The sequence below is a fragment of the Petromyzon marinus genome, chromosome 5, assembly GCF_048934315.1.
Source record: "Petromyzon marinus isolate PM22_M1 ecotype Great Lakes invasive population chromosome 5, UKy_Petmar_22M1.pri1.0, whole genome shotgun sequence".
NCBI classification, from domain to species: domain Eukaryota; kingdom Metazoa; phylum Chordata; class Hyperoartia; order Petromyzontiformes; family Petromyzontidae; genus Petromyzon; species Petromyzon marinus.
This window is the reverse complement of record NC_133671.1, coordinates 14,004,281-14,028,548: the sequence shown is the minus strand read 5'-3', so window position 1 is coordinate 14,028,548 and position 24,268 is coordinate 14,004,281. Positions and strand designations below refer to the sequence as shown.

The following is a 24,268-nucleotide window of genomic DNA, read 5'->3' as shown; positions in this document are numbered from 1 at the left end:
TGGTTTCCTATCACAATTACTAAATGTTAAACAGTGTGTCTTCTATATGTCATCACACAATTTTCAGTAGCATCCAGAACACATGCTTCTTTAACTGCAGCATTTTTAACAGCATCTCCAGTACCTCAAATGAGACTATCTACTGTACTTCTGAACTGGGCTTGGAGGGAGCCTAGTGCAGTCGGTTAATCCCATTAATCAAATGCTTTGGAGATAAGGTTTGGTTGAATTGCACATTTCTGAAACTCCAAAACTCAATAAGTTGTAATGGGGCCAGTTGGCAGTTAAGCAAGTTAGTTTATGAATGACAGCTGTGTGCGCAGACCCTTTGAGTCCTATCCCCTTGCATGTGTGTTTTTTTTCTCCAGGTATTCCAGCTCCCTACCACATGCAAAACGCTGCCTTAAAATGGAATTGGCCAATTCTCCAAAACATAGGACCTTCATTGAGGCTTTCCTGAATAAACAAATGACAATATAAATAACGTAATTTCTGCGTAATGTAGTGTCATGATAAATTGCAGCAAGGACCGCGCCATGAAGCAAAACTTGTTTTTACACATACTCTTTGTTTCTTTCGGTAAAGCCACGTAGGTATAAAATAAATCGCGACTGTCTGCCTCAGCAGCACACCACGCTTTCCCACCTGATGATGGAAGCTTGTGTTGCGCCTGAAACGTCGTGATTTATTTTATTTTCTACCTACGTGACTTTACCGAAAGAACCAAAGAGTGTGGATTCCTGCAGTCACGAAAGCTTCAAATCAAGATTGTTTTTACACCTTCACAGTGTGCTACAATATTTGAGTAAAGAAAAGCGTTTTTGAAAGCTCTTGAGAGTTTTATTTATTGCCGTGCCTTTAGGATCAGCTACATCCACATGTTGGCTCATCACCGCATGTACGTGAAGATCAAGAAGCAGACAGGAGCGTTCATTCACGGATTCAAGTCCCTCATCAGCCCAGAGTGGATGGGCATGTTTTCCACACCCGAGATGCAGCGTCTCATCGCCGGTGACACGGGCGAGATCGACTTTGAGGACCTACGGTGCCTAAACACACAGACGCCATCGCATGTGGCGCATTCTCGCTCGTCAGATTCCAATTCTGCAACAAGTCAAGTTTTTTTTGTGAATGTATCAATACTAAGCATGTCACAAGTCACATCTACTCCACCATGGTTTTATCACTTTTCATGATTTGGGGTCATGGTTTGATTAGGTTATCAATTATTTTGAATCTTGTTTGTGCCATCTCGTTTATATCGTCCCAACTAATTGTTCTGTCTTATTCGTTCCATCGGTCTATAGGTATTATTTGCATGTAATTTGTATAAAATGTACATAAATTGCAAATCATCAGTTCACAATTAAATGCATGTATCATTAGTTTATCAATATTCATCTAGGCATGTGAATATTTTTTAAATACACATTTACTGGACTGAATGGAGGCAGCATTTTCAGTCTTGCTCAGGAGTATATATTCATCAGTACAGGTCTGACAGTTGTATGGCTACCCTGTAACCAATCTTATACACGAGCTATAGTAAGTAAGTAAGTCTCAACACTTGTTATCGCACACTCTTATGAGTCCAGTCCATCAAGAATGCGTGATGATCTTTTAGATCACTCGGGCAAATACATTGTCAGTATAATATAAATTCTAGATTTAAAGCGCTGTCCTCCAGACAGTCTCGTCCCTTCACCTGATGAAGGCCGCTTGTGTTGTGGCCGAAACGTCGTGATTTTTGTTATTTTATTTTTTACCTACGTGACTTTACCCAATAGGACCAAAGAGTATAATATAAATTTTGGCAGATTTGAGAGGAGAGTGAAAAGTAGCACAGAACCAAAATTTACTTCACACAAACACACTTTATAACTGTGCAGCACCTCTCTATGCACACATGTTTATGCTCATTGCTGTAATTGTTGCTGTTTTGTTTGCTCCAGGAAACACACAGTCTATTATGGGGGCTTCCATAACAACCATCGTGTGATCATATGGCTGTGGGACATTCTCACTAAAGAGTTCACAGCCCAGGAGAGAGCAATGTTTCTCAAGGTCAGTATCGTTGCCCTACAAGTATCCTGCATAGCTTTGTCCCCTCTCTCATTAGCAGTTGGCATTCTCCTCTGCCCTTCAATTCCCTTCTCGTATCCATTGGTGCTTCGCCAGATGAACCAAATATAGCCAGCACTTATTTAGGTTTGTCATAACTATCATTTTGCCTCTCATGTTTTATATTCTCTTGATGAGCTAACAGTGAAAAGTAGTTGGACTAATAAAAAGAATGAATAAATCTTTGCTTTTTTTATTTGTATATATCTTTTAAATAAAAGTTAAGTGATTAAAATACATTGTAATCTGTATTATCCTTTACAGTTTGTGACTAGCTGTTCCAGGCCTCCCTTATTGGGGTTTGCACATCTCAAGCCATCTTTCTCCATCAGATGTGTGGAGGTCGCTGATGACCAGGTGAGAAGGGTGCATTTCACAATGGTTTTACACCTGCAGAGTGAGCGTTCTGCACTCCTCTATATGCTCACAGAGCCAACCCTATATTTAGTTGTTGTCTCTGAATAAATGTCCCTTATGCTAACAGGCATTACGTGAAATGTTATGATGAAAAATACCACTATTCTGGGGTTATCATTGAGTCAGCATTTATAATCTACTAGGCCTCCTCAAGTTACAGCCTGCGTTCCAATGATATTTGCTCGCATTTTAAGGTGGTAGCTGGTTTAGCAATGTCTATTTGTAAAATGTATTCTGATTACTGTGCTACATTCTGGATAGGGGCCAATGTAGCAAATCCATTGTTGTACTGTACCATTATTCTCACTCGTCTATGGTTCCCACCTTCAACCCACACTGACCAGTGTGGTGAAATCTGGTTAAATAACCCCCATGATCCATATGATGTGGGAAGACCCTCGCCTATCCAGCAGTGCAGCGGCAAACTGGCTGTTAATGTACTAGACATGTAAGTTTAAATTACTGCACGTTAATTTTGCTAATTATTAAGCCCACAACATTATCCGGATTAAATTAATGGATTGTATGATTGATTGTCGAAGCTGCATTGCAATTAGTAACACTACCAATCGGTTTACTTTATAAAAAAAGTGACCACTTGTCGCGAATCTTCCGGCAGGACACAGGCGACACCCTGGGCAGCGTGCTGCGGGGGTTTTTCACGATCCGCAAGAAGGAGCCGGCCGGCCGTCTCCCCACTTCCTCCACCTGCTTCAACCTGCTCAAGCTGCCCAACTACAGCAAGAAGAGCGTCCTGCGAGACAAGCTACGCTACGCTGTCAGCATGAATACGGGATTCGAGCTCTCGTGATGCGTCCGTGCCACGCGGCACCTGCGCGATGGCCGGCAAAGAAAAAAGCTCGTCATCGTTGGGAGGGTGAGGGAGGGAGGGAGGTAAGGGAGGAAGGTGATACTGCGCACCTCCATTTACAGCGTAACCTGAGCCAACGGCCGTTATCCCAGCTGTACGCAAGACCGTAAAGGTAGGTGTCGCTCGCAAGGACGAGTGGCGAGGTGGTCATGAATTTTCGGCAAGTAATGTTTGTATTTAAGATACGCTTCTTGCACTTGACGGCCTTCACCTACCTGTAGACCTACCTGTGGTACACTTTAAACACCTCAGAATCGACGAACGTACACTTTGTCTACAAGTGTAGAGAACATACACATCGTCTACAAGCGTAGAGAGCAAACCAATTTTGTTCGAGTCTTCTTGTTTCACAGGCGATGACGTTCTGTCATCATGTCGAGATCATCCGTGGGTGGTGCACAATCCCCCTAAGTATGCATAACGTGTTTTGAAACTTGCAACTCATGGCTGGTTATGCCACTGTTGGGACGTGAATGTGGTTTTTGCTGCCTCTTGTCACCATCTACAAGAGTTTCCCAACCTTGTGCCCCTTGAACGTCCCAAAAAATGAGGCCCTGCTCTGACGCCTCACGTTCCACGATGTTCTCTGTTTGAAAGGAGCTGGTCTCGGAAACCTCGTTTTAAAGTTGTACACTTGGGTACACTCCACAATAAACTGCCCTCATGCCACAGTGTTGGTGCAGGCTGACTTTGTTGATCACAGTCAACTAATGAGAATGTATCATTTTTATGTTGCGTGCACTCGGCAATATCAATTGAAAATCCTTAAATTCTTGTGCAACAACACAGTTGTCAAATTTAATAAACTAATGGGCTATGATATAATATAAACGTAACTCGTGTAAATAGAAGCGATGCTGACATTTGTATTTCTTTGGTTCTGCTGTTTTATGTACATGAATCTGCGTTTCTATGTTAACTCCCTATTACGGTGTAGTCTTCCATGTGTTTACAGAACTACTATAACTGGCATGCAGTCTTAATCGGCAAGTTTTACATTCTAAAACTATATACAAATTAATTTACCCTGTGAATGAAAAAGATGGGACGATTTTATTTGGTTTAATTTTAAATTAAAGCACTACACTTATACCATACATTTATACTGCTGACACAATCTTCTTTGTGTGTGAGATATATTTCCTCCTTTGTATCGCTTGGTATAAGCAATCATCCTCAATTTAGTCCCAAATGCACTTCTTTAAAATACCGTGTGCCTTCAAAAAGGTACCTGGCAGGACTCGCCTGTAACAGTCCACTTGGCCTGCCCTGTACACAATACAAAAACACCTAAAGGTATTCTCAATTATGTATGTATTTTGAACTTCTTTCGCACCGTACGTAGCCAACCGTGCTAATCGAAGGCAGTCACTCGAGTGAACATTGCCCTACTGTAAAGAACACGTTTTTCTGGCTTTCACTTGCATTTCGTATTCCTGCCCTGGTCCTAAAAGTATTGCGTTTTGTCAGATTAACTCCACGCGGTTACCCTACGTACGTACTTTATAAAAACAAAACCGTAGGTGTTCATGTCGTTTGTCCAGTTTTAAATTTCTGATCGTGTGCAGATCTCGCGGTTATTGTACAGCTGCGGAATATAACTGTATGAGCACGGGTCAGTTAAGCTGTTAAACCACACAATGTTCCCACAGCAAACGAACTAGTGGTCTTGTCTTTTCAGAATAAATGTGAATAAAGTATTGTAATTTAATCCGATTTGTTTCGTGGACACTTACAACTTGCATGTTCTGCCTACTGTGTATAGATTGCATATGGTTGCACATTACTAATGGGTGACGTAGAACTTGAGAGGTGATGTAGCCATGGAAAACCCGACACCTAACACGTACACCAAACTCAAACTGGAATATACCGCATTCCCTGCGTACCTAGCCACGCTCGTCTTGTTGTGATTTCCAGTGACATCTGCTCCTGCTTTGGCGTAAAAAAAGACACAAATTCCAAACAACGGTGTAGAATTTAATTTAGAGATTAACCGTATGGCACACCTATTGTGTGAATTCATGTATTTGTTTGTGGCCAGTCAAATGTGTTCGTACAACAAAACGTTTGCAAAGATGGCATTGTGCTTGATCACACATCACGTGAAAATACTGGTCCCGTTAGTAATTAAAATGCGTTCATTCACACGAGTGCTGAATGATTAGAAAGGTGTTAAGGTGAGCATAGGTAACTTTGAGAAAGGTGTTCTGTTGCCATATTGCCAAATGTATTATTTTTCCAATCCAAAAATATTATCTAAATTGTATAAACACTTTGCATATTTAGATAGTGGAAATCCATAACTACTGGATGTTATGTATCCTGGCAATTCAATTATAAGAAACTAAAATTGTAAAAACTTTGCTGAAAAACTCAAGTGGCATGTTTGCCCACGTGACAACTTGATTAGATTGGCCCTGTCGGGTGGTGGAGGGTTCGAGTTAAAGAAAAAAATGACACGATTTAGCCAAAAAAATAATTTATGAATCTGCATGTTTTTTCTCTCTAAATCAGCTATCTCTTCTTCATTATACAAAGTTACATTTTTCTGTATTTTTTCCTTGCGGCCACCGGGGATCTTAACTGCTTAAAGAACACTTACAGAACTGGTCTCAGTGTCGACAGACTGGTTTTATGGTTTGATAACCCAACAGCTCAAGTCTCTCCACGACAAAAATTACAGTGTAGTAGTTCCAATAAAATAATGTACACTACAACCTTCATCAATCCACTGCTAAATGAAGACGTCTATACGCCTCGTCAGTCAGTCAAAGTTGCTCGGCGAGAAACTAAAATAAACCCTGGCTGGGCTCAAGTCACGAAAACACCCTCGCTACGCAGCCCTTCCATTGCTGGCAGCACGCTTTTGCTGCCACACTTTGCTACGTGTGAATTGCTCGGTCGCAAGCGTTCGCGATGGGAAGCCCCGATTAGCCCCCCCCCCCCACCATGCATGCGCTATCGCGATGTGCGGCGGTAGCGCCTGCCCTGTGGCGCTTTTTTTTCTGCCCCCTCCGCGTATGCATTAATTCATGAATAATAATCATTGCACAGCTGCCGGAGGCGGGCGCGCATTTGCGCGTCCCCGCCCTGTGGACGCGTGTTTCGGAGCGCGAGCCGAGCCGAGCTTTGAGCCGAGCACGCGGACAGGTCCCAAGTTTGGGTTTGGTCGCTCGGCTCGGCTCGCTCGGGTCAGTCGCTGATGTTGCGCAACCTACCCGTGGTGGCCTAAGGATGACCGTGCTGCTGCATCTGTGCGTGAGCTTCGCCTTAACCCTGCGCACCTACGAAGGTAAAAGGTGGCAACGGCCAGGTGAACGGTTAAATGGTACACAGACCCCGTCGTTACGCGTTACCGTGAAAGATCGTCGGTTAAAACAACATGTACTGTGTAATGGAGTGCTCTTGCAACAACAAACAAAAAGACATCTTATAATATAATCAGGCAGCTTTTGTTCCAACAAGCCTGGCTCTGCTGGTGAAACCCAGAGGGGTCGAAACCGGTCCCGGATGATCGTTTGCTGCAACAAATGCTGCTTTGGTAATATTGCTTCGGAAAGCCAATAGGATGATGGACATGTATGGACTGTATGTTGAACTTCTTTCGCACCGTACTAATCGCGTATGTGAGAATACTCCGCTGTGGACTTCACAACATTCTACAAACATGCAGATTAACAGTAATTGTCAAATCATACAGCAGCTCCACGTACGGTATTTGTTATTGTGCTTGGACAGAAATACAGGCTGATACATTTCGGGATACCTCACGATTTTCTAATGACCTCTTATTTCCCAACAGCCGGTTAAATATTGTGAGAGTGATGGCTCCATATCTTACAGAGGAGAGTGTTCAAATGTTAATCTCACGTGTATTAGTTGAGATTGGTGGAAGCCATGTTAGAGGCTCTTTAAATGAAATGTTTATTCCCATATACAATGTCGCTGTTATTTTAGTGGGGTGCCTATAAACGGATCACTTGATAGATGGATCTCACCAATTACCCTATTGTGACAACATAAGCGGGCCTGACTGCTTGATGAAAACCTTGCGAGGGTAAAATGTAGTCAAAATATGAAAATAGGTTTTCCCCTTTTTTCTGGCAACAAAACATGTTGAGATCAGGGACGTGCGGTCAGGGGAGGCAGGGGAGGCTTGAGCCTCACCTGTCATACTCCAATGAAAATAGCTGTTACGAAAAGTAAAAAAAATGAATAATCAAATAAAATAAATATTAAGATTTTTTCCACTGATCTGTGTTATAAATGTCATTTCTGTACGATACCAATCATTTTTAGTCAAATAGCCAAATTTGCGGAGCTCCGCTGCAAATACAGAAAGAGACGAGAGGTGAGGCAGCGACGAGCTCAGCCTCCCCTCTGATTGCGCAACCCCTCAGTAACTGGATGAAGCGCGGGCAATAAGCGCGTGCCTTTTACTATCTCAGTATGTCACCAATGTAATGTTTATAGACCCCTTCATTTCATGTCCTCGCCTTCCATACTGCAGGTAACTTATTTCACGTATGTGTATAAAGATACTCTTTGGTTCTTTCGGTAAAGTCACGTAGGTATAAAATAAAATAAATCACGACGTTTCGGGCGCAACACAAGCGTCCATCATCAGGTGGGAAAGCATGGTCTGCTGCTGAGGCAGACTGTTTTAAAAGGTTTGAAATGGGTGTAGCTCAAGGGTCATAGAGAAGTGGCCGCTGGTCTCGCTGGTCTCGTCATGAAACTGCAATGAAAAAGCAGCAGGGGAGGCAGCTATCACATCTGCCTCACTGAGGCCACGCCCCCCTCAGTGAGGCCACGCCCCCCCCCCCTCAGTGTGTGAATCTGGCTCTGACACTAGCCAGTGCCTCCTCCCCAGCCATTGACCTCACCGCACGTCACTTGTTGAGATGTTAAAACACCAAACTGAAACCTTTTACAAGGAATCATGTCTGCATTAACCACAATACTTGTCAGAATGCAAACAAAAAACAGACTCTGATAGTATATGCATTGTCTTTGAAACTGATTGGTCTACACCAGAGGCCTTTTGGCGTCCTCTGGTCTAACACCGTTTGGGACTAGGCTCAAAAGAAAGCCGTCTCTGGTGTGGACCAATCAGTTTCAAAGACAATGCATATATTATCAGAGTTATGTTTTTTGTTTGCATTCTGACCACAAGTAATACGGTTAATGCAGACACGATTCCTTGTAAAAGGTTTCAGTTTGGTGTTTTAACATCTCAACACCTGTTTTGTTGCCAGAAAAAAGGGGAAAACCCTCTTCTCATATTTTGGTACTGCTGAAGAAAATGATACGAGGCAACATTAGTCCACAACGTAATTTAATAAAACTAGAACGTCGTTATCACGTGGAAAGATTTGCATGTAATTGATAACTATGTTGTCCTGTAAATGTGATTGTTTTCCCATCCTCTTAATAATATTGTACATGCGGTGGAGTAGTGGCGCAGCGGTTAGCGCTCAGCGCCACGAACCCGGCCATCTCAGTTCGATTCTCGGCGATGGCTTTGATGACCAACACGAGTGTCAAATTACAGTCACAAGACCCCTTAAAAGACTGACACGGCGTGGGAAGGCCTCCATCCAGCAGTGGGTCAATATATGTACTGTATATTTGTTTGAACTGAGGTAGATAGTTCAAAGGATACCTGAGGCACGTTCGGTCGCAGGCAGTATCCGTTTACAATGTGAAGGCACGTATGCAGTGGAGTACAACATACTAAGGCGTGGACGCTATGAGCGCCTGTGAATGTGTAATGTTTATTGTTAGGTATGAAATGCACCCGGCACACCACATTCACAATGCGTGTCTCTCTGTTCAGTGTGGCTGTGGCTACTCAACACGTACGACGTACTTTTCTAGTGTTTATATTAATCGCTGTATAGACTCACAATAAGACGAAGACAATTGCGACTTTAACCAAAAAAGGGTAACCGTAGTAACCCTGAGTGCTTATGCAGAAGACTGCCACGATACCCTGAACACCGTAGGACTTTTCTCAAATTGCAGCTATACGTTAATGTAGCATTGTAATTTAATATTCCGGTAAAATACTGCACTGCAATGCTGCTGTATTACCAGACACTTTCATAATAAATTACGGCCGTTTGGCAACCTACTGCTGAATGAGGGCCTCTCCACGCCGTGCCGGTCATAGGGGATGTTTAACCATACTTCACCGCCCTGGTCAGTGCGGGTTGGTGAAGGCGGGGACCATTGAAGTACTGTACGACACAACATTATATTTTTGCAGTACCTCCTCTCTTCTACTGCCTACCAAGTAGCCCTGAAAGCCCTATGATAAAGCTGTTTTTTTTTTGCATGCGATTACCCATCCAAACGCATTAACCAGGCTCAACGCTGCTTAGCTTCCGATATTTGACTAGTTCGGGTGCATTCCGGGTCATTTGGTCATAAGGCGTGGGTCGACAAGGAACACTGCAATATATTATTTGACAGTGGTGGTTATTACTCCAGGGAAATTGGCCACTCACAGAAGGGGAACACGCTATTAATATACTCGCGGCCAAGTCGTCGTTACCGCGGGTAACCCATAGGGATAACCTGGGCACATACACGCGGTCTCCTCCCCCAGGGAACAGGCAGCCCCGGGTTTGCTCTGCCGAGGTGCAAGCACCACGGGGAGGAGACGAAGCTGGCAACGAGACTGATGTCCTCATCCACAGTAAGAGGACGCCTATACCCCCCCCACCACCACCCAACTCACCACTGCACACACTCCCCGCTGTTGCAACAACATCTGCGATGGAGCGCCCATGAGTTCCGACCTCACTGTTCTTTGACATCAGAGTAATTTCAACCTGAAATCGCGCACGGTATTCACTCACACTCCGAGCGAGATAGAGAGCGTCTCAAGAGCGGCGAGGAACCACGAACGAGCAGAATTGCAGTCACGTGAACTGGCGCTAAAAAATGCCCCAAGCTCTGCGGTCCTCGATATTACAGGGTGCTTAAAATAAAAAAAACAATTCTGAGAATTTGCAACAATACGGGGGCTCTGGAGACCACCTGGAGAAGATTCCAGGCCACGTGTTGAGAATGATGGTGAACAAGTGGAGACTCTTTGACTTTTTGAAGCTATTAACATACATTTGTCATCATTTTAAAGTGTATTATCCGTTCTCTTTACATTAAAAACTATAGTCTCATATAATTGTTTATATATTTTTTAAGCACCCTGGACATACGAAGATGTTCTTGGCCAATTAATGTGTTTACATGTGGGAGGAGACCGGGAAAACACTATTCCGTAAATACGGAACAGGTGGACTTGACATTTTTTTGCTGTACTGCAATCTCCTGGCGAACTAGCATAGATCACCTTGACGCCTACGGGAAGTGAGTTTTACAGCCCATCTGTGCGGTGATCCACCAACCCCAGCTGCTGCCTCCACAGTGCTGCACTGCAGGCGTGCACAGCCACCACCGCTCGGAAACACAATTCAATCTAAAGCAGCCGGGTTTATTGATGATCCAACGCCCGTGTAGGACATGGGCCTTTGTATTCTTCGCCCAGCAGTGGATCGACATAGGGCTATTAATTTAATTTATTTAATTGCAATGAATTAATTATTACTGCACACGCAGATATAAATTATTAAAAAGGGCCCAACTTGCAGTGATTATTCAGACAGCATTAATTGGAAAACCACGGCACTTGTAACCTCTATCCGAATCAAAGAATGCGATCGCGCGAACCGAGATAATTTCCCACAGCGTTTCCACCACGCGTGCGACAACTAAAAAAAAAGCCCTTCTTGCGGCCGTCACACGGCTGTTTTTTTACACGCTGACCGTTCGGGTCGGTCGCCAGAAGCAAAAGAAATAAATTAAATGGACACTCACTTCAACAATATCCACAACGAACGGGAGCCGTATCCATTTCAGGGCGGCTCAGCAAAACAAAACAAAACCACCGCCCACTCTGGACTCATGGCGTGACCAGGTGACCGCCGCTGTTGTAGACATTCAGCGGCGGAGCCAGCAGCTAAACTTAGCCTTTCTGGCTGCAATGGGCACTTGAGTAACTAATGAAGAGTTATCTAAGTTTTGTTTTACTTTTGTGTGGCTGTTAAAGCAACAGCGGGTTCAAGCCGCGCGTTATATATACGGGTGGAGCGGTGGTGCGGTGGTTGGCACACGTGCACCGCGAACCCGGTCATCTGGGTGCGATGTTCGGCCACAGCGCTAAATATCAGAGGACGAGTGATATCTCACCCCACGAACTTGCACTGATCAGCGTTGTCAAGTATGGTCAAGCAATCCCCCCCTTGACTGAAATGGCGTGGGGAGTGTTTAATCCAGCAGTGGATTAACAAAGGCCTGTACATTCGCATAATTACTGTACATGTATATAATCTGCAGGCATGTAGCGATGTATCGATTCATGATAAATAAATTGAGTAGTGCGCATAACAATGGAAATTGTGAATTATGCAAAAATGATTTATGTCAACGATAAAATAGTTTAGTACCCTTAGACGAATTCAGCTAATGTTACAAGTGTGTCAAACAATACAGCGATGCAAACCAGGCAACATAAATGAATGCGATTTAAAACCTCGAGTCATGACATTTCACGAAATCACTGGATGTATGGGGATTCATTTGTGAACCGTTACATGCCCAGTTAAACAGCAATGCGGATATAAAAAAAACTAGCTCAGAAAATCGCCAAAACTACCACCGCATGGACAGCATCAATGACAAATGCATACATATTCTTTGGTTCTATTCGGTAAAATCACGTAGGTAAAAAATAAAATAACAAAAATCACGACGTTTCGGCCACAACACAAGTGGCCTTCATCAGGTGAAGGGACCGTGCTGTCATAAGGACAGCGTTTTTTTACCTACGTGACTTTACCGAATAGAACCAAAGAGTATGGATCCTTGCAGTCACGAAAGCTTCAAATCTAGAATGCATACATATTCTTTGGTTCTTTCGGTAAAGTCACGTAGGTGACAAATGCATGCAGTTGTTTCGCTCCAACTGCGCGCATCCATGCACAGGACGTGCTGGATGCACACCCCCAGGGCACGGTACAATATTGAACACCAATTCACTCGGAATGCAGCCAACTTTAAATTCTCGTTCATTTTTTTGTTTAAAAGTGGCCAGATTGGCACAGTGCTCACAGCACCGTGCTGACGCTGCTGGGTTCGAATCTGGGACAGCTGCTTGTGATTAATTTAGATTCTCCGATGCAGCGAGTTCATGGTCTCGGCCTCATTACCATTGACTGAATTAAACAAACAAAAAAAACCCATCATTACAATAACAATTGTTGTTGTAAATTTCACCTTGGAGAATTTGAAGAGATCAGTTTGACGGCCACACGACTAATATTTATCTGCAGCGGCGCCGAAGAGAAAGTCGGACCCCTTGTGTGTCAATAAAAAGATCAAGAGAATGAATCTCAACAGTAGGTCTGCGATATCTGCATCCACAGTCTGTTCTCGAACACAAAGGGTTGCATGACTGTACAAGAGTTCCAAATGGACAATTCCTCTCAGTATATGACCGTAAGAGCGCAATCGGAATAATATTATGAAGGGTATAAGAAAAATGTATTTCAAAAGGCATTTGTGTTTGTTTTCTTTGCATTCAGTATTGGACCCCACTTTGCCCAAGTCAAACAAGTCGCTGTTGAGCCTGCAGTGCACATGGGCCAGTCAGTCACCAGTCACCGTGCTCATTTGGGTCAATCCTCAGCATCAGGTGGAGGAAGCAGTGTCCACCACCTCACCATCCCAGCCACGTGCTCCGTCCTCTCAGCCTACCTCTTCCAGGTTTGGGACCGGCAGTTATGGACCTCAAGAGACAGTGAAAGAAATACCTCAAGCTACACTGGCCCTACTCACGGCCTCCCTGCAGTCATCATCAGAAGACCTCGGGTCACATGCACATGCGGTTGGGTGCGAGGTTTCACTGGACAGCAGTGAGCCCGGCATTGCTGTGGTCAACACAACAGGTGAGCTGCAGTGGAATCTTATGCAATAGCATTACTGGACAGGACATTGGGAAATATGCTATTACAAATTCTGTAGTTATAGAAGCATACCTATGACGATATCAAACTGTAAAATAAAACTTTTTTTTATTTTACCAGGTAAGGCCCATTGAAATATATAGCTCTTTTTCAGAAGCGACCTGGCCACAAATGATAGCTCAACGAAGTGACTTGTCATTTGGAATTTATAGCAGCCAAATACTCTAAACACAATATTTTAAATATGAAGGGGAAAATCGGAGGACCCGAAATAATCCACGTGACTACAGGGAGGACATGCAAACTACAAATATGCAGCAGACGTCAGGGTCACGAGAGAACCCACAACCTCCAGTCTACCAGGCGCGGTAGTTATTCATATATCGCCACCGTGGCTCCCAGACTTATCAGATCTGAGAAGCTAAGCAGAGTTGAGCCGAGCCGAGATAGTTTGTCCAGTACGGTACTCGGATTTGGTGACCACATGGTTAAAACAAGGGTTGCAAGCTGCTGTGGAGCTTCGTTGTCAGCAGAGTAGAGTTCAGCAAAATCCATTGCTTAGGGGCCGTCCATAAATGACGTCACGCACCTAGGGGGGGGGGGGTCAGACATTTGTGACGATGTGTGACGAGGGGAGGGGGGTTTGAGAAATGTGACGTCACACCAAAATGCGCAACTTTAAATAAATATAGACAACACGTTCTACTTAATTAAATAGACTTTTTAATAAATGTTTTCTCCTACAACATCAGAGTGCAGCGCCACATTAAATACGCACTACAATGGCAATAGTTTAAAGCTATTTGATGCATGTTTCGTATTATTTTTTTGGGGGGGGGGCAGAGCTTTGTGACGTCATATTTGAGGAGGGGTCTGACTTTTTGTGACGCCGTGTGACGAAGGGGGGGGGGGGGTCAAAAATCGTCCAAAATCGCGTGACGTCATTTATAGACGGCCCCTGAATGTGCAATGCTCCAGTGTCTATGCGTCCCACCTTCATCAACCTGCATTGTCCAGCATGGCAAGGTATCGTCAAATAACCTCCATGTTCCACATTGTATACGTAAAACCTCGTCCAGCAGTGGATTGACAAAATGGCTGTACATATACGTCACCAGTCACAATGTATTCTAATGATTGTATAACCCTCTTAGATGGGCAATTCATCTTTGGTCGGTAGACACTTGCCTGCCATTGCTACTCGATAAACTTCAGCAACCAGACTCTTCTTTTTTTTATCTCATCCACACTGTTCAACGACCATACCGGAGCTGAAAACACGTCTCTTTCTGCTTCTTTCCTCGTTGTCGATCCTGTAATTTACGATCGAAAACCCCATCAATACAGAAAAAATAGTGCGGGGCAGAAAACCCATACGTTTCAAACAATGCGCGGAAATTTCTAAAAAGCACTCATAAGCAGTTCCTGAACAAGTGTATTGTGCCCTCTTTTCCTGGGTCACCATCAAAATATATTTGAGCAAATGTGACAAACTGACGGCCCAAAGCAAATACAACGCCTGAAAAATCACCCAATTGCAATTACACATAGCAACATTGCCCCCTACTATGAAAACGATACTTTCTTTGGTAAACAGGGCTAATAATAAACATACTGTATATGTAATTGGTGCATCCTGTTATCCTGAATTTGCCAAACACTTATGGTTACTCCTCTTATCTACAGATTCCCGCAGATAATAGGATCGTCACACGGATAACAGAGTCAATTTTGAGGCGTGAATAAGAAGCGCAGATAACAAAAGGGTGGGATATGGTCTAACATCACTGCATTATCATGTTTCGTCACACCCTGCCAATGTGCCACATGCCGTTTATATTTAAGTGGTGGTGGAATAGTGACGTGTTTGTTTCACGCAGTCTCTTTACAGGAATTTACAACGTGCTTCTTCATGGGCAGACTGACACCAAGAGCCAATGTCGATCCAACGGAAGAGCCAAATGAAGGTTACCTACCATGAATTACCCTCATCATCATTATCATCATTATGAATATCATCACAGATGAATATCATCGCAGATGATATAGATGTTGATGACCACCGCTCACTTACAGACTTTGAGGTATGGGATGTTGGGTACTAAATTACCAAATGTGCTATAATTTACCACCTAATTACTATAAAATAACAAGTTAATTGAAAATAACAACAGGTGTCTCTTTCTACTGTCACAGAGGAAAGGAAAATCGACATTTCAGCTAACTGGCTTTCAAAAAATATTGAGGTTGACAGAAAGAGTGCTAAATAGTCTTGGCGAGTGATGTGGGGTGGTAGGTAATGTCAGATAATAGCCTCGCTAGGACGCAATGAAGCATTAGATTTACCATTATTAGTATCCATTCTGGAAGTTAATAGGTGGTCTGACTGGAGTGTAATGAGCTAGTTAGTGGAAGTCAATTCTTGAATAGCATTAAGGTCAGGAAACTGATTTTGATTCTGAGCTTCAAGACGAGTGTAGCCTCTGCTTCTCCCGTTATCCTCAACGCAATCTCAAGAAGACCAGTCATCAGAAACACAGACACCTCAAGTGATGGAATAATGAGATATATTATTTTTTATTAACCTGTTATTTTCCGTATAAGTTCGCTGGAGCAGCAATTTGACCACGTACTGTAATTACCATTCCATTATTGTCATGAATGATTAAGCGATGTTGACCTACCATTTCAAATACTCCAAAGTCACCCACTATTATTATTACTATCACTTAGCAACACAGCAAATATATCAATTTGTTTTTCACGAAGAAAGTGGCTCCCTTGAGAGGTCAGGAGATTGCTGTGAAACTGAGGAGCGATGGAGAACTTCTAAATGTAGATCGATGTGTTTCAGCACCCAGCTCAAGGCCGTGATCCCATCGTTGGGAGCTCTTCTTTATTTTTCAAAAGTTCGTATATATATTAAAAAAACAGGCAGCACTTGCCATCAGACGACACGACCTGGGAACTATTCCAATCCTAAATATAAAGCGCTGCAGCATCCAACATCGCCGTCTCGTGAAATGGAATGCCACGCCACTGCGATGCTTGTTGACGATGTGTTCGCGTGAACCGAGATACGTTTGCGATGACTGAGTTTACGTTTTCGGTTATTGAGGGACGTTTGTGATGACCGAGTTGAACTACTAAACTAAAACTAAACTATGTTTTAGATTTTTTTACCAGGTAAGGCCCACTGAGCTGTAAAGCCATTTTTCAGAAGCGACCTTGCCGCAAATGATCACGCAACGAACTGGCATATCACGTGAAAATGTATCGCAGTCAAACACTCTAAACGCATGTTTATAACTGTGGAGGGAAAACTTGGAAGACCTGTAAAAAAAATCCACGCGACCACGGGGAGACCATGCAATCTTCAAATATACAGGCATCATCAGGATCGGGATGGAACCCACTACCTCCTGCATATTAGGCGAGGTAGTTAACATCTCGCCACCACGGCACCCATTAATGGTGTGACCGGTGTGTGTGTGTGTTTATCGATGGCTCACAGGCCAGAAGGACGAGGAGCTGGCGTTCCGACAGGAGCAGGCCGCGATCGTGAAGGTCATTCTCTTCGTGGTGTGCACGATAGCAGCCATTGCTCTCATGGTGTTCGGAGTGTTTGAGGTCAAAATGGAGGTGCGCTCAGCTAAGAATTCCACACACCACCAAATGATGACATGCGGGACGGAAGATAATTTGGGGGTGGTGGTGGTGGGGGGAATTTGGGGCAGAGACTTTAGATAAAAAATCATTCTGGGAGGGGAAGGCCAGCGCAAGTGGTCAGGGTAAGGCTCGAAAGTGGTTTGGGTAGGCAGCCGGACCACAGTGGAAGAGGGTCTCCATGAAACAAAGAGACATATGGAGAGGCAGGAGACAGAGGGACCAACAGAAAGATGCACAGACATGGAGAGAGATGAAGAGGATACCTTGAAACATAGTGACGGATAGAGAGATGTGGTGAGACACGAAGAGCAGTGCTTACTCATACTGTTATTTCGTCTGTTTATGGGGCATTAGAATAGTGTAGAGAATGGGGAGGCAAACAGCAGGACCCATTTCAATCCTTGCATCAGGGCCCATACCAACCACACGACACCACTGCTCCTCAATGTTATGTTGCCAAATTTTGCAAAGCAGACCATTCAACTAAAAATGGGCATCGTAATGCAATACCTGCACGTGTTCATAAATGTGATTCTTATCTAATTGTATTGCTTTCACACTCTCATGTTTTACAGCAAATAAGTGCTGTAGTCTGCAAATTGATCAGGGCACGGGATGGCAGAGTAAGTACTACAATCTTATTATACTATCATCAGCAGCTGCTATGCTCTATCCAGTGTTGGATGAAGGTCTCTCCAAGTCTTTTAATAATAACGCTTTCATATTATATAGCGTCATTCATGCCAACAGCATCCCACAATGCTGTACATTAATTTTATACAAGGACCAAATCTCATGGACGCGGTTGGCTGCGTACGGCGCCAAAGAAGCCCAACAAACACAGATCCGCAATGCATCTCGCTGTGCCGCACGAACTCATCTCATTGCTCTGATCTCATCACTGATGTCATCACCGATCTCATCTGATCATCACTGATCATCACTGATCATCACTGATTTTATCTGATCTCATCACGAGCTGATCTCATTGCTTCATCATCTGCGGTGGTCATTCTCTTGTGCGTGTTTCTATCTCGGTCTTCGTCACTATCAAAAGTCTCTTCCATCGACCATCATCATTGATAGCGATGTATACTACGCAAGCCCTTTTGATTTTCTTAACAGTCAACATGATGTTCCTAATGTTTTTTTTTTATTCACGTGTTCCTCTCTCTTTCAGTGTAATTCCAAGCATGCGCTGCTGCATGTGTCTTTGTGCACTTTTCAGCTTTTGTTCCACTCTTTGTCAATGTCTATGCATCCCATACATGCGTCTTAGTAGGTAATATGCAATACTTTTCTTCCATCGGCATATTGGATAGATATTTGCTCTTTATTTGTATCAAGTAATTTTTTTACAAAAGCATTCCAGTCCACTTTCACTTGTTTCATTGTGTCACAATTTTTTTTTATCCCAGTCCACCTTCAATAATTGATACTATTATGAATTTAGTGGTAGATTGACGCAGTCATCCGAGTTTTCACAAACCAAGGCCTGAGTAAAAAACAAATTAGAAATTATTAAATACATTTACACCAATGGAAACGGCTAAAATGAGACTGCGTGAAGAAAGTCACAAAGAGGGCTGGGCAAGTAATTTACAGTGTCAGATGCTTACCAAATAAAATGATTGGAGAAATTTTTATTTACACATAGATGGGGAAATTACTAACCATCTCAGATGTGCTGAATAATTGAAGAACTTAATCAAGAAAGGCTGCAACGTTTTGTTCAAGATAAATGAGTCAATTAAAGAGTAACTTACATCATATTCGCAAGACAAATTCAGATATTAGTTAGAGAGAGACACGACTGGAAAATATATTCTACACCAGTTATTGAAAATGGCCCGGTATCAACATGAATGGACTGCACGTATAGGACTTGAATGGAATCGAATCTCATACCCATGGGTCAATGTGTGTATTGCGAGCTTGAGAACCGACTGTAATTGACGCTCCGTTACTTACTGAATTACTTCTGTTTTACTTCACAGAGCAAGGCGGTACCTGCTTGTGGTGTTCGTGAAGCCAGGAATGGGAACACTCAGGAGCATCGGCACTCGTTTCAGAAGATCCCTGCTCATAAATCCGACTTGATCCTCGTAGAGACAACGTTTTAGATTCGTGTGGGCGTTATGATCTCAGGATACACTACTAGGCCTTCCCAAACCTCAGGGGCACCACAGACGATACAAAGACTGACTCATAAATGGTGATCATTAAAGAGAAAATTGGGCCACTTTGTACCACTAGCATGATTTTTTTCAGCATAAAGCAACATTGATTAATCCTTATTCCTGAATATCAAGTTGCGTGGAATTCATCATTGTTTATGTACATCACTAGCAAGTATTCAATTAGACATGGCTGTTCACTTTAGCTGTAAACATTTCAAAATGGAAGTGTATGCAACATTTCTGGGTGTTATCAGAGCCATGAATGTTGCAACCTGCAAAGTTTAAAAGTAACATTGTTTTTCAGGTTGGATGTGGTTAAGTATAACTTTACACACTTGTTTATAAATTCAATAACTTTTTAAAATATAGTACACAAATAGGTGATTTAAAGAGGAAATCAGGAACATCGGCATGCTTGGCATATCAGGATGACATCACCGTTCCTGTGCTCATTCTTGTGAAAGTCACCAACTCAAAAGGGATGAGATTGTTTTTTATATTTATACAGCAGTGTAACGAGGCTACTGTATACCGGTTCCGTTCTTGCAAGGACTCATCAGTACACTGCAGGCATCATTGCATAGTGTTTCCACGAGGGTTGCTACCTTTATTGGTCTTCCTCGGATCACGCTTTTGTCGAGGTAGCTAACATGGAAAATCTGTCAGTCTTCACGCAACGTCGGGCAGTTGCATAATAATACGCTGCTCAAAAAAAAATCTTCCCATGTGTGTGTCCTCTCTTCTGGTATTGTGTAATATTATTATTTTTCCAGTGATATGTGCAGTTCTTTTGTATCTCGGAGGTGGCAACCCTAGACAATTAAAAAGTCGCATCAAGTTCGCTAAACAAAATACAGTAGCTGCATTCGGCCTCCATCGGCAAACTCAAAGGCATATGAACCTTATGGCGGGACCCCGGGGTCCCATAAGCCCCCGGCTCTAGCATGAACTGCGTTGCGATGTCATTTTATGTCTGTTGAAGGCGAACGATACGGCAATCTATTCCTCTCGACGAGCTCTACACGATGCGCTAACTAAAGTTTCAAAGTTGTGTTTCTTCTGCGCATTCGTCCTCGCCGTTGCGCTTGGACGACACGACAACAGAATAATCCGCGCCAGGTGGGTTGCGCGGTGGGACGGAGTCGCCAAAAATAAATTGATGAATTACGATTTTGACTTCCCCCGGGGTCCCGCCATAAGGTTCATTATGGGAAAACTCGGGTTTGGTTAAGGGTTCATAATATCCACCATTATTTATGTTCCCCTACTTCAACCCAAACATTAAACAGGAAGTATTTTGAACGTCAAATTCGATTAATGTTTCCTAGTGCGAAATAAAACTTGTATGATAAATGTATAGAATGAAAACAAATAACGCAGTGTACAATACTGCACGTGTATCCGTGTGCAGTAATGCAAACTGCAGGAAGAAAAATCGTGCGGCTGAACCTCACTGCCTCACTGGAGGCTAGAAACATTTGACCTGGGACCTGGGATGTTGCCGCTTGGGGGCCAGGGTGGCGAATGTGTCCTTCCGTGGCAGCATCATCGCGGGCAGTGCAGTTACGATGCATCCAGGAATCTCACGGTCAACCGCGAATGGTCGAGCCACAGATGCGCGATTGGCGAGCCGTATCTCAATACATTTATCTCAAAACCGCCACAGTTAAACCCGGCGAGAGGGAAGGAATTGTCGCACTTGCAGAAGCCGAATCTAAGGGACGTTTTAATTGATTGTGGGACCATGGCATGGGAGTGAAATGAAATAACAAAACTTTAAAATAACTCGTTCAAAGAAAGACACGGAGCGATCAAAAAACAAACCCACACATGAGCAAACGGTGCAGAAGAAATCATTACATTTAAGAACACGCTGGAAAATATAACATGATATGCATTTCGATGTACTGTCTTGCAAGTAAAAAAAACATGTGTATGTTCCCTACTGATTGTGTGATACGTAGTGAATGTATTTAGAGTGGAATTTGTAATGAGTAGCTGTCAAACACAGTGTGTCTATTAAAATATTAACAATGTACCAACTTTGTCCTTGTTGGTGGATAGTGGTGAGGATTTGAATGGGATGGATGCCTGTAATCGGGCCATGTACCGGAGCTAAAATATAAAAAATATGCACACGCTGAGGTTCACAATAGGGATGAGTTTTTGAAATTCAACATTTGCAAACTAGCGTTGTGACATCGTCTCATTGCAGCCATTGGGCGTCTTTTTCACCGCCATGGATGGGTCTCAAACGGCGTGGCTAACATGTGAAGCTCATTGCAAATGAACGAAGAATGGATGGAAATCTCTCACTCGGGACGCCTTCACAGCCTGCCCCGAGGGCGCAAATCAGACTGTGGTGCTGCAGCGGTTTCTAATGTGAACAACTTAAAATGTCATCTTCGTTAGGCAATTCGCGTTGAAAAGAATCGTTACACTCGAATTTTTATGAAACGTAACAACGCAAATTGTTTCTAAGTCTTTTTTTTTAAATTACAAAAATAACTTCTCATCTCCAGCCGCTTGGTGGGACGGCTTCTTCCCCTCCCAATGCCCCCTAGTGGACGAACCGCATCTGGAGAGCCCCACCACCATCACCCGTGCCTCCTGAGTAGAAGAGCTCCTTCCGCCAGCAAGTGGCGTTGAGCAAAGTAAACAATTTGTGTGGCCCACTGGGACAGAGGTGGCCGGGGCAAGGCGGGGAGGGGGCTTGGCTGGGCTGTCGTCTGCACCGTTGAGGGCCCATCCATTGAATAGGTACGCAAAAATCTGTCAAAATTTGACCTCTCCTCCCGTCCCTGTACGCACGCGGACTTTTTACACCCCCCCCCCCCCCCACCTGCGTACGTACAGCTTGACGCACACACCCCCCTCCCCGAACCCTATAGAACGGCCGATATTTAATCCACGCAGAAACGATCAAGGATTAATAATATTAACGTGTTTAACCAAACAGATATTCCACCGTCGGCTGCATTAAAAAATTAAGTTGCGTAACTTGGCCACTTATGTTTGCTGAGCTGCGTGATAGCTGCAGTCAGGGACACGGTGACACACAAAGTGTGACACCTATCCCACAGTCCCACTTCTCCCGGTAGAACTTGTCAGACATCTGAAGAAACTGAACTGTGTCTCATTTGAAGGTCAATGTAGGCAAATTCTACACTATGTTACACGAATTTTTTTCCTGGGTAGTAAGTGTTATTTCCTAATTGCTTATGCCTCAAAAGTATAGAAAATCGCTATTATTCCCCCCCCCCGTTTCCTATGCGTACGTACATTGCCAGTAGACCACTCCCTCCCCCCCCATACCCAAACGTACGCGTTTGGGTTAACCCCTCCTACATGCACACTCAATGGATGGACCCTTGCCTCTGCGAATTGAACCTCTCCGAAATCTGGAGGGAAATCGTCCCCCCCCCCCTGACCTGGCAAGCCATTGAAACCCTCCGAAATCTGGAGGGAAATCGCCCCCCCCCCCTGACCTGGCAAGCCATTGAACCCCTCCGAAATCTGGAGGGAAATCGCCCTCCCTGACCTGGCAAGCCATTGAACCTCTCCTAAATCTGGAGGGAAATCGCCCCCCCCCTCTGACCTGGCAAGCCATTGAACCCCTCCGAAATCTGGAGGGAAATCGCCCCCTTTGACCTGGCAAGCCATTAAACCTCTCCAAAATCTGGAGGGAAATCGCCCCCTCTGACCTAGCAAGCCATTGAACCTCTCCGAAATCTGGAGGGAAATCGCCCCCCTCTGACCTGGCAAGCCATTGAACCTCTCCGAAATCTGGAGGGAAATCGCCCCCTCTGACCTGGCAAGCCATTGAACCTCTCCGAAATCTGGAGGGAAATCGCCTCCCCCCCCTGACCTGGCAAGCCATTGAACCCCTCCGAAATCTGGAGGGAAATCGCCCCCTTTGACCTGGCAAGCCATTAAACCTCTCCGAAATCTGGAGGGAAATCGCCCCCTCTGACCTAGCAAGTCATTGAACCTCTCCGAAATCTAGAGGGAAATCGCCCCCTCTGACCTGGCAAGCCATTGAACCTCTCCGAAATCTGGAGGGAAATCGCCTCCCCCCCCTGACCTGGCAAGCCATTGAACCCCTCCGAAATCTGGAGGGAAATCGCCCCCTTTGACCTGGCAAGCCATTAAACCTCTCCGAAATCTGGAGGGAAATCGCCCCCTCTGACCTAGCAAGTCATTGAACCTCTCCGAAATCTAGAGGGAAATCGCCCCCTCTGACCTGGCAAGCCATTGAACCTCTCCGAAATCTGGAGGGAAATCGCCCCCCCTGACCTGGCAAGCCATTGAACCCCTCCGAAATCTGGAGGGAAATCGCCCCCTTTGACCTGGCAAGCCATTAAACCTCTCCGAAATCTGGAGGGAAATCGCCCCCTCTGACCTAGCAAGCCATTGAACCTCTCCGAAATCTGGAGGGAAATCACCCCCCCTGACCTGGCAAGCCATTGAACCTCTCCAAAATCTGGAGGGAAATCGCCCCCCCTGACCTGGCAGGCCATTGAACCTCTCCGAAATCTGGAGGGAAATCGCCCCCCCTGACCTGGCAAGCCATTGAACCTCTCCGAAATCTGGAGGGAAATCGCCCCCCCTGACCTGGCAAGCCATTGAACCCCTCCGAAATCTGGAGGGAAATCGCCCCCTTTGACCTGGCAAGCCATTAAACCTCTCCGAAATCTGGAGGGAAATCGCCCCCTCTGACCTAGCAAGCCATTGAACCTCTCCGAAATCTGGAGGGAAATCGCCCCCTCTGACCTGGCAAGCCATTGAACCTCTCCGAAATCTGGAGGGAAATCGCCCCCCCTGACCTGGCAAGCCATTGAACCCCTCCGAAATCTGGAGGGAAATCGCCCCCTTTGACCTGGCAAGCCATTAAACCTCTCCGAAATCTGGAGGGAAATCGCCCCCTCTGACCTAGCAAGCCATTGAACCTCTCCGAAATCTGGAGGGAAATCGCC

General features: G+C 44.4%; 2 protein-coding genes across 7 annotated transcripts in view; both read left to right on the top strand.

Moving 5' to 3' along the window:
* Positions 1-5,120, top strand: part of UBE3B (ubiquitin protein ligase E3B) — a 31,433-nt gene extending 26,313 nt beyond the window's left edge. For all 4 annotated transcript variants that reach the window (XM_076061767.1, XM_032947043.2, XM_032947045.2 and 1 more), the window contains exons 25-28: positions 863-1,045; positions 1,953-2,064; positions 2,386-2,478; positions 3,158-5,120. In XM_076061767.1, coding sequence (XP_075917882.1) covers positions 863-1,045; positions 1,953-2,064; positions 2,386-2,478; positions 3,158-3,349 — 580 coding nt within the window. In that variant the 3' untranslated portion in view covers positions 3,350-5,120. The remainder of the gene's footprint in view (positions 1-862; positions 1,046-1,952; positions 2,065-2,385; positions 2,479-3,157) is intronic.
* Positions 5,121-5,253: 133 nt separating this feature from the next.
* LOC116939095 (uncharacterized) lies at positions 5,254-21,330 on the top strand. Of its 3 annotated transcripts, none has more exons than XM_032947047.2 (7): positions 5,254-6,704; positions 10,026-10,115; positions 13,063-13,425; positions 15,324-15,410; positions 16,958-17,010; positions 17,688-17,735; positions 19,110-21,330. In XM_032947047.2, exons 1-7 carry the CDS (start codon positions 6,647-6,649, stop codon positions 19,233-19,235), a joined length of 825 nt encoding a protein of 274 aa, XP_032802938.2. In that variant the 5' UTR covers positions 5,254-6,646; the 3' UTR covers positions 19,236-21,330. The 3 variants fall into 3 exon arrangements, with proteins under 3 accessions (XP_032802938.2, XP_032802937.2, XP_032802939.2); XM_032947046.2 differs by having other exon boundaries at positions 16,958-17,085; XM_032947048.2 differs by lacking the exon at positions 10,026-10,115 and having other exon boundaries at positions 16,958-17,085.
* Positions 21,331-24,268: the final 2,938 nt, after the last annotated feature.